Genomic DNA, 16,790 nt, shown 5'->3' with positions numbered 1-16,790 from the left:
CCTCCTGCAAAATGATACCAGTGCACTCTCAGCAACTGGTGATCATGCACTGGACTTTTGGGGGAGAAAGGGGATGCAGTGGGCCCACCAGCACATGGAGGAAGAGGCCTCTCCTTTCCCAGGAAGCAAGACTCAGAGACATGCAGCTGCCATGTCTCCGCCAGGATAGCTCTCCTGCCAGTACCTGTCCCGGATGCTAGCACAGACCTCAGTGCCTCAAGATACAGCAGCTGCCTTTGAGGTAATCCCTGCTGTTGTAGCAACTATCTACAATGAAGGCAGGTTGTTATCTGGCCCAAAACCTGCCTCTGCCTTGCAGCAGCTGAGCATCTCATTCCCATGACAGAAGTGTGGATAGAACGCACCCTGCGCCCAGCAGAGCACCAGTATGGTCTGAAGCTGGCCCCGCTCCCCAGCACCAAACTGGTCATGTTTGGCTGCAGGATTGTGGAACACACCTCCGATCAGGTATGCTGGACCTCATCCCACTCAAATCCCAGAGTGGCAGTCCCAGAGCAGCCCCAGCACGGGTCCAGCTGAGCTGTAGGGCAATGGGGACATGGTGGGGAGGATGACTTTCCCAGGTCACAGCCTGAAACAAGCCTGGCGTCTTCCTCCCTCCCTGCCCTGGCTCTCCCCTCCGGCACACCCTACTGCTCAGTGCTGCAAGTTTTGCCCTGGGGACTGTGGTTGGATTTGGATCTTCTTTATACACTAACAGAAGAAGGAAAGGAGAGGATTTCAAACTGCTGTTTCTGCTCAGGATGCAATTAACTCCAAATACCTGGGAGCGAGCAGGTGATTCCTGGGTGCACTGCAGTTCTTCAGCACGATGCAGACATTGTTGCGTGGTCGGGGCAGCAGGAGCCAGGCAGGCAGCAGGAGCAGGGAGCTAGTGCGTGAAGAGGCTGCAGGGCTATCCACTGCCAGGGCAACATGGGGACGCCCGGCAGGGACACACGGTCCTGCAGAGGAGCTGGCAGGGTGGCAGGCTGGGTGTGGAGAGCCAGGGGAGCTGGGCCTGGGCCAGGGACGATGCTGGGGGCCCTGTGCACATGTGCAGGCACAGAAGCTGCCATGCACTTTGTGTACACCCATGCACACGCATCTGAAACCACTGCCCAGCCACGCAGAGCTGAGCAATTAGAGGGGCATCAGTGTGTGCACAGGCCTGGCAGCTAGCTGGCAGGCAGTGTGGGGCACGCAGAAGGGAAGGGGACCACACACTTACGCCCAGCCTTGGGTGGCACAACCAGCAAGGGACCTAGACACTGCTGTCGCCCACAACCACACATGAAATGCACACAGGCGGCCAGAGGCACCCAGGCACCCAGACGTGCTCTCAGCTGCCAGCCGCCAGGCTGGAGGGAAGCAATTTCAAAACAACCAGCGTGACATGGCTTTCCGGCACAGTGGTGGCAAGTGACCGCTGTGCTGAGTATGGCCCCAGCCCTGGCAGGGGCCTGAGGGACAGAAGCAAATGGGACCCCTGCAGAGGGGTGCTGGAGTCCTCTTTCCTGAAGGGAGGGAACAGTCCCAAACAAAAGCAACCTTTGCTTGAAGTCTCACATGTAAATACAGCCACGACTTGGAGTGAATCATGCCCAGAGAAGCAGATAGTTAGGAATGCAATTGCTCAAGCATGTTCCCTGATCTCTTTGGATTGGGGCCATGGTGATTTTTATATTTGGCTCCACAAAGCTGGTGTAACCCTCCCCAGCCCTCTCCCCAGGTACTTGTGGTATCCCAGAGCTGGCCAGGGCACCCTCCGGTGGTCAATCCGGCTTGACTATTAGCCAGAATCCATTAGCATCTAATGGGAAAAGCCTCAGGAACACGGCCTCAATAAATGTTGACATATTTGAGGTCAATATAATCCTTAGTAAAATTTGCCCAGGTAATTAAAGCCAGACAAGGAGCTGCCTGTCCCAGAAATATTTACCAAGCTTTACCAAAGGCAGTAAAATCAAGACAGAGAGTTTTATAACCAGTCTACACAGGGCTCCCTTGCTATATCTAGTGCTGCATGCTGCTTCCCGCTGTCCCGCCTACCTGACACCTCAGCAAGCCATGTGCTATGCAGGAACTCATCATGAGCCATCAGCCAACACACAGCCCTGGTCCAGGGCAGAGACTCGTGGAGGAAAGCAGCACTGGAGCCGGGATGGCATGGGGCAGCACAGTCCTTTGCCGTGACACAAGCAGGCTGATGTACAATGTGCATGGGCAGCCAGGGCAGGGATGGGAGGAGAGGGACGGCATGCACAGCTTCCCTGTTAGCAGCACCACAGCCTGAGCACAGGGTCCTGTGGCCATGCCCTGGGCTGGCAGGGGCTTAGCAGCCACAGCAGAGCACAGCTCGTCCCTCCTGTGGCAGATGGTGGACCAAGGCAGTGGCTTTTCAGTGCTGCTGTGGCTTTGCACACCTGGCACTCCAGGGCTCCCGGCTCCCCTGTGAGAGTGGGTGCTACAGGAGAAGCAAAGGGGTAAGCTCTGTCATGGGGTTCACCTCCAGTGCGGACCCTAGCTCCCACGAGGCTGAGGCTGCGCTGTCCAACCTCCAGGCCTGACCCCAGTCTCTGGGTGCTCGCGCTCCTCAAAGTGAGGCTGGCCAAAGTGCAGCATTTGCTGTTTTGTTTTGTCTTCTTTCCTCCTTGAAGCCTGTGCTGTGAGACTGATGCTGTGCTATACCAGCCTCAGCTGGTTTTTTTGCAAAGCAAGTGTTGCTCTGCCTGGGAAAGGAGGCTGAAAAGAGGATCTGAAGGCAGTGAAGAAACAGAAGTGAACTTACTTTCGAGCCCATGTCGTAATTTCTGAAGGTTTGGTGTTGTCAGCTCTGCCAAAAGATTGACCTACTCCCCTTTTCCCTCCCTGTTCTTCTGTCTGCTCTCCCTCCGCCGCCCCGGTCCGTGCGTGCTCCCGCCCCCAGGGACCTGTTGGAGCCGGGCTGCCGGTAACCGGGGGAGCAGCTCCAGTGGGCTTTTCCTTCCCCCGCCTTTGCCCCAAAGACACCGACAGCAGGCAGGTGCCTTCCAACGGCACCGCAGCGCTACGAGCTGTTCCCAGTTCCACCCCTGCGAAGGAGATGCTGGTTCAGCTTCCCTGCGGCTGGCTTTGCTCCCGCCCGCCGCCGAGCGCGGTCCCGGGGGTGCGGTCCCGGTCGCGCCGGGGGTGGGTTGGGGTCGTTTGCTCTGCAGCGGCGGCGGGCAGCCCCGCTGCCGAGGGGCTCACTTCGGGCTGCTGTCCCCGCCATCGCCCCGGGCCGGGCTCGGTTCCCCTTCCCGCCTGCTGCCCGCCGCGGGGAGAGGCCCCCCGGCAGAGGCGCAGCGCGGTTGCCGGGGCCGCTTCCCCGTTTTCGGGCTGGACGTCCGCCATTCGAAGAAAAGGGAACCCGGCTGCCGGAAAGGGGAAACGATCCTGTTTTGCAGCCTCCGAAACCGGCGCAGCGGGCCCGGGGCAGGCAACGGCGGGCGAGCTCTCCGCCGCCGGGCTCGCCTCTGTCCCGCCGCCCTCCGCGCCCCGGGACCGGGACCGGGACCGGGACCGGGACCGCGCGGTCCGGGCGGCGGGCGCGGCCCTCGCCGTTCCCATGGCGACCCCGCCCCGCCCCGCCCCGCGCTCCGCCCGCCCGCCCGCCCGCACCAAACATGGCCGCCGCGCCGCCCTCGCCGCCGCCGTGCGCCTGCCTCACGGCGGCGGGGCGGGGCCTCGCGGACGGGCTGCCGCTCGCCCCTCTCTCCCCTCCCCCCCCCCGCCGCGGGCGCGGGCTCCGGCCAATCGGCGCCCGCTCCTCCCCGGCGGAGGGGGCGGACCCGGCCGCGCGGGGGGGAGGCCCGCCAATCGGCGCTCGGCGTGGCCGGGGCGGAGGGCGGAGCGGCGCTGGAGCCGGGCGCCCCCGCCGCTGCCGCCGCCACCGCCCGCGGCTCCCGCTGGTGCCGCCGCCTGCTCTGCCCTGCCCTGCCCGGCCCAGCCCGGCCCGGCCCGGCCCGCGGGAGCGCCCCCACGCCCGGTTGCCCTGAAGGGCTGCGGCCCGGTGCCGGACGGGGGCGACGGGCCGGGCGCGGGTGTGGGCTCGCTCGCGGCCGCCCCCCGCCCCCGCGCCGCCCTCATGTCGGCGCCGCTGAAGAAGGGCCCCGGGGGGCTGATCGGGCTCATGAAGGACGCCTTCCAGCCGCACCACCACCACCTCGGCCCGCACCAGCCCGGCGCCGTGGACAAGAAGATGGTGGAGAAGTGCTGGAAGCTCATGGACAAGGTGGGCCCGGCGGGGGCGTCGGGCCGCCCTGGGCAGGCGGGGAGGGCTGTGGGGCGGCTGCGGGGGTCGGGCTGGGGCGGAAGCGGGGCGGGGGGGGGGCTGGGCTGAAGCGCTTGGGGAGGTGGGGTGGGGGTTGGGGTAGGGCTGGGCTGAGGAGTTCGGGGCGATGGGGGCGGCGGAGGGGGCTCTGTGGGGTAGGGTAAGCCTGGAGCTGCAGGTTTGGCTGGGGGAGAGAGCGGTATGGCTCGGGGTGGGGCTGGGGTGAAATATTTGGAGGGGGGGACACGACAGCTGTGCGGGTGCAGGATAGAGTGCAGCGCTTTGGGGGGGGAGATGTGGGAGCTGGTGGAGAGGCGTGAGGTGCAGGAGAGGCCAGAGGCGGGAGGAGAGTGGGATGCAAAGACTGGAAGGTGTGGAGGGAGAAGAGCAGCTCTGCAATGGATGAGCTGCATGCAGGGCTGCGGAGGGAACAGGTTGGAGAAAGGGGAAGATTTGGAGTGGAGAAGGAAGGAAGGATCCTCCTCAAGAGGATCTGGGATTTGTACCGTCATATTCTTCTAGACGCTGGGGTGGGCACTGGTGGTGCTGGTGGGGGGAGAGGCTGCGTATGGGTAGGGCCTGGTGGGGAGCTGCAGGTGCATCCTGGTGGTGTCAGCAGTAGGTCCTACCTGTGTATAACTGCACGAGGGAGGAATCTAGGACTTGTTTGCCTGAAGATGAGCCTTGGCCTGTGATAGAGCCTCGTGTGTGGGTACTGGATGGTGAGGCTGAGCATCTGCTTTGTAGCAGTTCAGATTATTCTTTTCTGAGTAAATAGAGGCATGTTACTGAGCTCGGTACAAAGCCTTTTCCTTAAAATTGGGAGCCTGGTAAAAACTGTAAAAGTCTGAATAAAACCCTCTCCAATAAATGCATGTAGTTACACAAAGATAAGGAATATGAAATCTAATGTTAAACAACAAAAACCTGTGGTGTGGGAATTGGAAAGGCAGAGGCACTGCGCTCTGGGGTCATTAGGACTCTCCCCTCCTCCACCTTTTAAAATGTCAGGAAATGGCTATTGCCGGGGGCGGGACACCAGACCTTTTGGCCTGATGGTGTGATGGGGTATGGCAGTTGATTTACTAGCCCGGCTAGGTGTGTTGGTAAATGCATCGCTTTAATGCTGGTAAATGCTGGTGAGTTGTTAGTGAATGCTAGTGTTATTTACAGAAGTGAGCATAGGCATCGAGAAGTGGGCATAAAATAAAAATCTTCTAACGTTTTTCCTGAGATTTTGATTGATCCTCCGATGTTATTACTGTTCAGCCCTGAGAATTGAGACTAGGCTTGACGTGGGAGTCTAAAGTGTGCAATGCATTTTATATTGCTGGGTTCAGGGCCCTAAAAGTAGTGCAGAGTAAGAGCATCACCAGAGTTGCCTGCAGCCCTTGGGGAGTGTCACCTCCCCACCTTCTTCCCCTCTGGGAGCAGAGCAAGCAGGGCTGATGGGCATACCTCATCCAATTGCCCTCCAAGCTTATGCATTTCAACTTTTCTTTCTCTTTCCCTGCATTGTTTATGCATGCAGTGTCTGAATCTCCTGCAGTAAATGCTAAAGCAGGCAGAGTAGATGACTTTTTTAAAGGCATATTCAATTATGTTCATGCCAAGAAATCACTTTGTGTTGGCTGGCTCAACAAAAGACATGGTTTATAGTTGTGCCTTGCTGTGCTTGTGATGAGCTTTGATCACCTTCTACAGAGAGAGATTGGGATAAAGAAAAAAGTCTTTTGAGAAGTGCCAGTGGCTTTCTTACAAGTATTGAGGGCAAGCATAAATGCAATGTGGAAGAGGTAGTTTGAGCATGGAAACGTGATCCTCTTAGAAATAAGTTTAACTCAGAGATACACCTTGGAAGAATGCACGTCTTCATTCTTGTGCATGTGATATAGATATGAATGTTAACCTGTGTTTGACCTCATAACCTGGTCTGTTCAAAGGAAAAGGTTGGCCTGAAAAAAACCTTTGATTATCCTGGCATTTTGGATTGCAGTAGAATGACATATGGGGGGGGGGGGGGGAGATACTTGCACAGCTTCAGATCTGCATAGCCAGTCCTTGGCTGTATACCCTCTCCATCATGATACCGCTGACAGAAAAGCCGAGGCTACTGTTGTATTTGTCGCAGGTTAAAGTAACCTCTTTTAAACGTGCACTGTCTAAACAGTTGTGCTCGTAGGCAGCCTCTGAAAGCTCTTAGGTGTAGGCTTAATTGTTAACATCTTAAAGAGTTTGTTGTTCAGTCTGATTTGTACAGGAGGAAAGATTCAGCTGTGAAAAGCCTTTCAGATTTCAGTTAGACTTTAGTTGTGTTCTCACAAGTGTGTGTAAGTACATCTGAATTAAAAATCTTTTTAGTAGTGTAGCAAATTGCCAGGCAAACATAGTGCTCGTGAAACTAGCGGTGAGAAGGGCTAAATGAATGGGAGGTGTTGAAAATGGGCTAGTTTTATGGGCCAAGTAAATGAAATTACAGGTGCAAATAAAAAAATACTTGTGTGCATATTTAATAGATGATGTGTTTGCCTTTCAGAAACGTGTGCTGTATCTGTGTGCGTACAGTACATTCATGACCTGATTCCTTAGTCTGCGTAATTAGCTGGTATTGTCAAAGCATTTGTGCATCTCTGGTTTTGGACGTGACTGATGAATTTCCTATGCAAGTTGATTCTTGTCCAAATATTTTCCCCATAATGTTCTCCATAAGCTGCCTGATGTATTACTGTCTTTCAGATTCTTTTGCTTGAAGTTCTAATTTTCATTGGTATTGACTGTTCCTCCTACAGTTGCATGTGGTCACATATAGCATGGACATAAAATAGCCTTTTTCATCACTGTGCAGCAGGATGTTCACCTTCAGCTGAATTAGGTGACGTTTATGCGTTTTATCTATGGAATAGAGGTTAAATGTGTCTTTGGAAGCTGAATGTGTTGCCAGATGTCTTGTGAGCCTGCAGGCTTGCAGTGACGAATAGCACAGTAAGCAACATAGCAATTTTCTTGCAGTGTCTTGAACCTAGTAAAGTGTATAGATTGGTTCAGGTGGGAGGAACTGCTGTTAATTTGGTTTTATCATGCTTGCTCCTCTTATCACTGTCTTTAGCAAATAAAGCAGTGCTTAGTATAAGAAAACATGATGTATTGGCTGGTGAAAACAATTTGTATTTTTTACACAAAAGGATGAGATTACAAATCAGTTCTTGCAGATGTGATCTGGGCAGCAGATAATGCAGATCACTTGAGTTCATTGCTGTGGATGGTATTTGAAGAATAGGTGGTGGAGTCATGAACCGCTTGGGATGAGGTATACGGGATGTAGCAGAAGAATGGTAGAGTACATGTAGTAAGACATGGAGGCGGAAGACGAGCTTTGAGATAAAGCTGCTCTAAACAGTGTACTGATGCCATTCGGTTTCTAAAACTGATATAGAGAAATGCCACTGTAGGTCACCTTCATTGTAAGTAGAAGAGAGGCCAAATACAAATTCAGTAGGAGATAAGAGAAGTTTGAGTAGGTTTTCTTTTGCTGTTGGTTTAAGATGAAATGAGAAGTGATTTCAATAAAGAAGTTAGCTATTTAGCTCTTAAAGGAAGGGAAGGACTATCACTTTTCAGAACCATGCTGAAGGGGTCTGAGCTGGAAGGGAAAAACTGTTATCTGGTACAGTAGCACCTGGGGGCTTGTCAGGCCTGGAACTCTGTGACACTGTCTCCCCCCTCCCATCTGAGGCAAGCAGGTAGGTGGTGTCTGTGCTGGGGACTTTCTGCTGGGGAGTGTCTTATCAATGGCTGCAGCAAACAGGCTAGCGCTATTTTTTTTGTGGGTAGGGCTGGGGATGAGCAAAATGGGGAAAGTAATGAACCAAGAGGACAGGGCAGGTAGACTGGAAGCTGAGAGAGGGGGATTCAGAGTGTGTTGGAGGACACAGCCTGCTAGTGAGTCTGCCTTGAGGGGCCACAATTTGTATAGGTTTGTGTCTCTGCTAAGTAGCACTCTGCCCTTCCTAACAAATACTGTGTATTGTCGAATGAGTGCATTTGCTTAGGTATCTCGTTTTTCCTGAATCTTTCTTCCTTGCTTCTAACATGTACCTAATCCAACTACATAACCTGACTGCAGTATTTAAAAAAACCTCATGGTTCTTGCTCTGTTTCTCAGGTTATCTATACGTTGTGCCTGTGACAGCACTCTATACGTAGTGTTACTGCTTTCCTACACCCAGTTCCTTTATTTGTGCAAGTCTAATGAAGTAGTACTGAAGAGAAATATGTTAAATCGAGAGATCAGTCAAGGCAAGCTGCAGAATCTTGAGGGGAAAGACTCAGTTTCAGGCCTAGGTTTTTTTTCTTCGAATGAGTAGATAACACATTCTTTCTTCAAAACTGAGAGGGGAAACTGTCTTTTGATTATTTTCTCTTGAGATTGGAAAATGAAAATCAGCGAAGTCAATTTTAGGGTTCTTCACAGGCCAGCTGCTTAGAATCTTTGTGCTAAGCTTGAAATGCTTTATTGGTATTTCTAAAAACCCAAAAATGTCTCTGTAAAAGGCTTATTCCTGAGAGAACAAAGCATAAGCCAGGCAAACTTGGATGAGTTTGGATGGTACTTTAAAAACATGGATTGCTTGTGTTTGTTGCCATCACACCTAATCGAAAATATTTGCTGCTTTTTGCTCAATTTACTTCCATGTTGCTGGTTGCTGTGGAAGACAGGGTAGCTTGCAGAGGGGCGGCTGTTCCCAGGGCTGGGAACATTCTTTTTGATGTCACGATGCTGCAAGTGCACACGTAGAGAAACAAGCAAAATGCAACTGGTTTTGTTGATGCTGTGTTATAAAACGACCAAGTTTGCTCAAGAGGCAGCAGTTCCTAGTTGTGTAGTTTTGTTTAAATGCTTATCTTAGCTAACTTTTGTCTACTTGGTAAATAGAGAAGCTTATTTGATAATAAAATCACAGCAGTTTTGGCCTTTCTGTTAACTATTTGAGGTATCTTTGCAAGTCACTTCTTGGGGAAACATTTTATAGACGTTATGAGAATGAGTGGTTTGCAGAACTTGCTTCTGCTGTGGGGAAATTTTTCTAATTGATGTTGAAGTTTGTTACATTACTGAAACACAGTAGGCCTGCTTCTATAGGTGGATATTTTCAAGGGGTAACAGCCAAACTGTTTTCTATTACAGATGACAGAGAAGTGCATACTCTGACTTGTATGCTTGCTTAATGTGGCTTCCTCATAAGAGCTGACTGTGTTCTTATTAAGGTTTTAAACCCACTGTGTAATAAACAATTTCTGTTGAAAAGATTTTGCTATCCATAGCATGGTTCAGCTATGTCTGAGGAGCTTATTTAGAACCTATTCATGCTGCATAGTGAAACTAGTTTTACGCAGGGACAAATGTGTTGACTCATTTTGTTGATATGGTTCATTGTACAATGTTCACAGGCTCCAAGGAAGCAACAGTTGAGGCATCAGAATCAATTGGATAAGTCAGTTGTCTGACCATCCATCTCCTCATCTAGACCTCCTAATACTTGGAAGCATCTTCAAAATGGAGGGAAAATTTTGGTAGTTTTTTTCTATGTATTCTTGCAGAGGCTTTTTTAGGTATGTAATTCTTTTAATGGCAGTCAGATTTTTCTGTTTGAGTTTTGATACACTGTGGGTGCCTTTCTCTTCACTGAAATTGAGCCTTTCTCCGTCAACTCTTGTTAGGGGCACTGCTGTAAGTCAGATATAATTGGAGATGCCACTTAACTCGACAAGGTTGCTTTTTGCATATACCCTGAATGGCAAAGTTCAAAGCTAAAGCGTTGTTTCAGAATAAATTCCTTTGCTTACCGTCAGCATTTCAGTGTTTAAGGGAAGTAGGTATTTAAGTAAGCATTGTAGGGAACTAGTCAATTCCTCTTGAAGGTTTCACAAGATTTTTTGGAAATGATGTACTGCAAAAAGATGTCAGATTGTTCTTTCACCTTTTCTTATCCACTTCCCTTAAGCTTTTCATTCTGCAGCACTACATTGTTTGAACCTGTAATACTGTTATACCTGGCAGCCTCCTTAGTTCAGACCTCATTCATGTGCTTGGTATTAAGCAGTCAGATAACACTCATTGTAGTGAAGAACTTTAGGAAACTGTATCTACATTTTGTACTGGCCTTCCTCTCAAGTTTGATGTAAATTGCAGAAAATGGAAGCTGTTAGCAAGCAATACAGCAGTAAGACTATACCAGCTGCTGGTTCTTAGCTTGTAAACTTCATCGGAAACTGGCCTTGCAACTCTAGATTTTCAGCCCTTTTTATAGCTGAAAATGCAGCACTAATTTTTCAGATTGCTGCTTTGCCATTATCTCTCCCTATCATTCTCTCAGTCTAGATAATGGAAAATTTTTGGCTATGGTGGACGGTGAAGTGGCTTCCTTTATCCTCCCCTATCACATAAACTTCTTATCATGAGCTTTTGGCATGTAAGCTTTACATTCCTGTATGTTAAAGACCTATATTAAGTTCAGCTTGCATCCTGATTTGTTTGTGTACAGGTATAATGGTTCTATTGCTTGTGAGTTCTGAACAGGAATATTCTACTTACTTGTGCCTTAACTACATAATGCAAAAGTAAGTGCCTAAAAATATTTTATTGATGATCCAACATAATCACTGTAGATGGCAAAAATTTGGGTTGATAGATTAAAGTTCTTAACTTTGAGAATATGTGATCTTGCTGCTAAAAATATAAATAGAGAACGTGTGGCTTGGAAGGAAGAAAAATTAGATGCTTAGTTGTATGCCAAGCAGAAGACAGATTGAGGTCCTCTAACCACCCTTTAATTACTAGTATCACTATGGATGTGTTGTTATTAAAACAAAAAGAGCAAACCCATGGAAATTACTGTGAAGAATCTAGTTGTGCTATGAGATTCATCTAATAGAAGCAAAGTTGATGTATAACTGGGGACACAAGTTCTTATGAGCTAAACTTTTACCCAGCCTTCTTTTACCATATCTATTATGCTACAGCTTATTTCTCATTCTTGCATAGAAAAGTTCCTTTGCATTCATTCTTTCTTGATGGTCATCATTATGCATAAAAACTATTGTTCCTCTTAGTCCTTGTATGTATTGAAGGAGGAAGAAAAGGAGGTTCTTCTAGCACTGTTGCCCTCAAAAGACTTTCAGCCTGGCAACACTTACTGGCATTGGTGATATCTGTGGCAGTGGAACTTCCTCTGTGGGCATATTTGTCCTGAATATAGGGGTTGGTATAAAAAGTCACTTCTGCAGCCCAAATGAGGGTAGCTAGACAGGTAAAGTTCTGCCTGTGGGCATGTTCAGAGTCTGAAATGTGGCAGGAAGTACTAGACAATGTATGTGGTAAGTTACATCCTTGCCATTTACAAACTCCATATTGAGTTTTCTTGAATTTTGTTTTTGAAAATGCACTTGGGGTGAAATATAAACCTATGTATGTTGGGAGTTTTGTCAGTTCATATGCACTTCATTTCATAAACTCGATTCTTTTATGGTGGCTGGGCTCCCTATCTGTACTTGAGCAACAAATGTGGTTTGTTGACAGTGAACATTTCAGTGTATTGTGTTTGTAAGTAACACTGACTTGTGTTTAAGTAACTGATCACTACTTGCTATTTTTAAGTTTTCAAAATGGCATTTTCTTCATTAACCATAGGTGGTGCGTTTGTGTCAGAACCCAAAACTGGCATTGAAGAACAGCCCACCCTATATCCTAGATCTGCTACCCGATACCTACCAGCATCTACGAACCATTCTATCACGCTATGAGGGGAAGATGGAGACCCTAGGAGAAAACGAGTATTTCCGCGTGTTCATGGAGAACCTGATGAAGAAAACCAAGCAGACAATCAGTCTTTTCAAGGAAGGGAAAGAGCGGATGTATGAGGAGAACTCTCAGCCTAGGTAATGGGGAGAAATGTTTTCAAATATTTATGATGTGAGTTTGCTTTAGTGAACAAGAGCTTGAACAAGTGTCTGTTGGTTGATATGTTGTCTGTATTTGAAAACAGACTTTGAAGAGATTTAAGTCTAAGTGTAGAGTTTTAAGTAAACTATATTTGGGTATATTGAAATCTGAGAGCACAGTAAGTGTTCAGAGCCTGTATAGACTTAGTTGTTGTGTAGTTTAGGTATGATAGGTTAATAGAAACAATAAAGTCTGCAGTGAAAAGGTTTTGCAGTCCTTTGCATTCTCACATAGAGAATGCCTTGTGAGGGAGGATGATAAGGTTCAGAATGACGTTTCTGGCAATTTTAGGAAACAGTAGAATATTTAATGTTACATAGCAAAAGAGTTATCCAGACTAAAACTTGTTGTAATTAATCTTTAGGCTTTACAGAACTTTTCCTTTTTCTGGAAACGGCAACTGTCCAGTATTTTGGGGGGGGGGGGGGGAGTAACCTTGTTTTGTGGGAATAAAACATATTACTAAAACCCCATAACTTTCATACATTGGAAACTTCATATTTAAGGTAGATCAGGGTGCCACACTTGTAAACTCTTCTTTCATTTTGTTCAGAAGGCATAGCTGAGATCAAGGGACATCTTCAAGGTGAACAACACTTACTAAAAAGGATAGGTGGAGGTAGAAACTGCAATTGTATCTGAATATAAGGCTCTTTGGAACAAAATAGCATGAATTTGATGAGCACTGTACTGTACCTGAAAAGGTGCTTCTTTCCTTCATCCAGCTTTAAGGAAGGGAGAGCCAAGGTGATTTAAGAGTAGAATAAAGCTCTGAAAAAGGTTAACCGTAAGTATTTGTCTAACTGTTGGCAGCAGGTCTAACGGACAGAGATATACAAAGCATACATTTGTAACTTTAAACTCATTTCAGGATTTTGGAGTAGGTGCTGAATTTAAAAACAAAAAACAAAAAACCAAAAAAAAAAACCCCAAACCCAACCAGTGGAAAAAAAGCAAAAACCACCCAGTGGCTGAACGTAATTGCTCTGGGGAGAATATGTGGTTAACGCCCTGGCAACTACTTGCTTGAATTACTTGGCGGGGGCAGGGGGTGTGCAGAGGTGCTGGCACGTGTTTCTGGTATAATATTGAACTCTATATATCATATTCTGTAATATTGAACTCCAACAAAAGACTATGATAGTGGCTCCAGAAGGCATTGTTAATGCTCCTGTTTGGTTTTTTTTTTTTCACCAACAGTGTTGAAGAATGAATTAAGAAATGGAAGTTTCTTTCTGGATTGTTGTTTAGCATCATTTCTTTGTGAGATTATAAGACTTACTCTTAGAGTTCATTTGAGACAGGGTTTGGGGAGTGTAAATATGTCATCTTCATGTGGTACACTTGCTTCTTTTAAAAGTTTAGTTATCTGTATGAAGCCTTCAGGAATTGGGTTCAACATAATGTGCGAACGCAAAAGATAGATGTAATATTATATCAGTGCCCTCTCTCCCCACCAGCCCACCTTGGGAGAATGTGGTTACTATAGGCAGAATTGGCTCGTTGCAGGTGAGAAGTGGGTTTTGGGAGATGCTACTAGCTGGAATTCTCAGAAAGTGTTATAGAAAGTAATGGATGTAACCAGTATGGGGAGAAAAGAGTTCAATAGCCTGGTATGTTTTGCAGATGAGGCAATACTTAATGGAAAATTGCATTATTTTTTTTTTTTTTAGCCTTCACTCAGATCAAAATGAGCCACAGTATGAAAATCACTTTTTACTGTGAATAAATTGATTAAACTGATTAAAAATAATCTCTGGATCTTCTGCTGGAACTGGTCATTTTCTTGTACCATCCTTTGAGATATTAACAACATGGACTATCATTCAAGATTTTGCAGTGCAGCAGGTTGCTCTTAAAATACTTTAAGTAGCATTTATCTTGAAAATGGTTTTGTGTGTTTCTCCCATGTAATACAGTCAATATTATTTTCTAGAACACTTTTGCCTCCAGAAATAGGCTAAAAGGGTATATAAAACCCTTTAGAATTTATCTGTGATGTTTGTTCTGGTTAACTGTGCGTGTATTGTGATCTGTCTATCATGAATATGGAACATCTGATGAGTAAATGATAGCTATGTCAATCATAAGTCCAACATCTCACCTCCAGTCCCTTGTTTTTTCAGAGAAGCGAAGAGAAATAATTCCAGAGAGTTAATCATCCTAGTCAGTTTGTAGTCAAACTAATTGACAAAAGGGGGCGGGCGAAATCCAAATCAATAGATGTGAACTTCAGAAACAGGATTCCAGTAGAGGCTTGCTTTCTCACAGCAGTGATGGGAGTCTTTGGGGAATGGCTAGTTGTACCATTTACGAATAAACAGCTTACCGAGGAAGCAACTGTGGTGAGACTTGTAAACATAAGCATAAAAGCAAAATCACATCCCAGCTAGTCTCATTATCTTCCTTTGCTTTTCACTCAGCCCAGGAAGCAGCAGTTACTGTTTTGTCGTAAAGGGGAAATATCAAGACACCCTTTTCCTGGTGCTGGTAATGAGCATGATAACTTTCTCAATTCTCTAATTTGTCACAGAAAAGAAAGAGGTTAGAGTAGTCAGTGCATATGATTTGTATACCAGTTGAAGAGATACCTGCACAAAGAATGGCAGTTTTGGTTCAGCTAGGGATTCTATTAAATGCTGTACTTCCAGCATCAGACTTTGTGGTTGTGTGAGCTTTTGGAACCTGATCACTTTAAGTGCTATTTGTTTCATCTGAAATTTAATTAAATGAATTTTTTGCTATCAATGCACTTTTAGATTTAAAATTTGTATAATAATTTAAGGTGAATAAACTTAAGAAATTTTCTCACCTTGTTAGGAGTTGAAGAAAAATATTAATTTTTTCTTTTTGTAAGAATTAATGAATTCAAATATTCAAAGTGTGGGAGAAGCTTTCTAAAAGATTGTCAGCAGCCTGTAAAACAAACAAATATAAACTGAATCTGGTATTCACTGGAAATGTACTCATGGCAGTGTATGTGTATATAAAAAAAGCTGGCTTGCTCTTGATATCATGCAAGTTTGTGGCTAATGTTAGTCTGCAGGTTTTTTTGAAAACATGCCTTTAAAAATCTAATCTGATGTACTGAATAATCGTTTTGTCTTGACTTTTTCTGACTTTTTTTCCCTGTTGTCCTTCAAGTTTCTTTCTTCCTGTCTTCCAGATTTAGCATTCATTTTGTTTCCTGTTGTGTATGCTCTCATTTTCCTCCCCCCAAATGTCTCTTGATGTAGAGCAAATGCACTATTTTGACATTTGCATAACTAGCATGAAAGCTGTGCAGGTGTTTGCTACTAGCAAACAAACCAATAATCAGAAATGACTGAAGTCTCTCTTAGATTGTAGGATCAGAATTGTCTTGATCACTTGAGTATCAACCTTCTATTTTTATTATTTCTAAATTGCTCTTTGTGTATTTCCTGTCAAACATTTTAGAGATTCTCCAGTGTTTTCATCCAAGGTGGACTAAGGCAGAATTGGAGCACAGCTGCGGAGAGCACCATGTCTTGTAGCTGCTTGTGCTGCTTTGAGAGTTCATAATAGCTACAAGATGTGTGTCATTTAGCATTGAGTGGTTTCGTAGTGTATGTGTTTAGAGTAGACTGTGTGGGAGTATAATATGGATGCTATTTGGTGTTTGCTGTAAGGCAGGCAGTTTAAAATCCAGTAGTACAAAATAAGATTGCAGTTGCATATTGAACATTTAAAGGTGTGTTTGTGGAGAGAACACATGCTGTGATGTATTCTCCAACTTTCAAACTACAGTAGAGGAACAGAGGTGCTGGGAACAGGATTAGAAAGGGCTTGTGTGAACACTCACTGCTTACGGATGTGGGTGAGTGTTTGTTCCTTGAGTTTTAAACTAGTTGCAGTCATAGAGCTGTTAAAAGTGAATGCAGCTCTCCTGTGTCATACCTTAACCGTCAGCATGCTGAAAGCGTCCTCCTGTTGTGGCTAACGCCACAGTTAGCATGACATCCAATGCTATGAGCGCTCAATGGCTTCCTTTCTTTTCTTAGGACTCTAACGACCGTTTTGTCTCTGTAACCCTGTGGGTTTGATATATAGTCGTTCAGATGAAATTGTTACTCTTGCATAAACTCATACTGCGATTTTTGTGAAGAGAACTCATTTTATTAGGAGAGCTTTAAAGATGCTATTTAAATTCTGCTTTAGCTCACTTCCGTATGTGTTTAAAAATTAATGCTGTTGAGGGTGCTTTTAAAGCTATGTATGCACTTCCTGACTAGTAAGTACATGCAGTAACTTCTAGTTACTGTTTAAAGACTGAGATTTAACAAGTAGATTGGATTCAAGGTGGTGACTTCTGAGTAGGTGTGGGTTTTTTAGTGCAGATACTATATTGCTCCTCTGAGTTTTGACAGCTTAGGAGCTTATTTGGGTTGTCCATGCTAATAGGTAGGTTGACCTCTAAAAACAAAGTATATATTTGGGGATTGGTAAAATAAAATGGTAACATCTGCAGGCTTTGCT

The 16,790-nt window shown here is 46.3% G+C and overlaps 1 protein-coding gene across 2 annotated transcripts in view; it reads left to right on the top strand.

Moving 5' to 3' along the window:
* Positions 1 to 3,880: 3,880 nt before the first annotated feature.
* Positions 3,881 to 16,790, top strand: part of CBL (Cbl proto-oncogene) — a 41,854-nt gene continuing 28,944 nt past the window's right edge. Inside the window, exons 1-3 of one of the 2 annotated variants that reach the window (XM_075035068.1) lie at positions 4,129 to 4,255; positions 9,743 to 9,904; positions 11,982 to 12,229. In XM_075035068.1, coding sequence (XP_074891169.1) covers positions 12,102 to 12,229 — 128 coding nt within the window. In that variant the 5' untranslated portion in view covers positions 4,129 to 4,255; positions 9,743 to 9,904; positions 11,982 to 12,101. Of the gene's footprint in view, positions 4,256 to 9,742; positions 9,905 to 11,981; positions 12,230 to 16,790 lie in introns of both variants that reach the window. The other variant, XM_075035067.1, reaches the window with a different exon arrangement.

Source organism: Buteo buteo, chromosome 9 (genome assembly GCF_964188355.1).
Source record: "Buteo buteo chromosome 9, bButBut1.hap1.1, whole genome shotgun sequence".
Lineage (NCBI taxonomy): Eukaryota > Metazoa > Chordata > Aves > Accipitriformes > Accipitridae > Buteo > Buteo buteo.
Note: the sequence above shows the minus strand (reverse complement) of the source record. Positions and strands in the feature narration are given on the sequence as shown.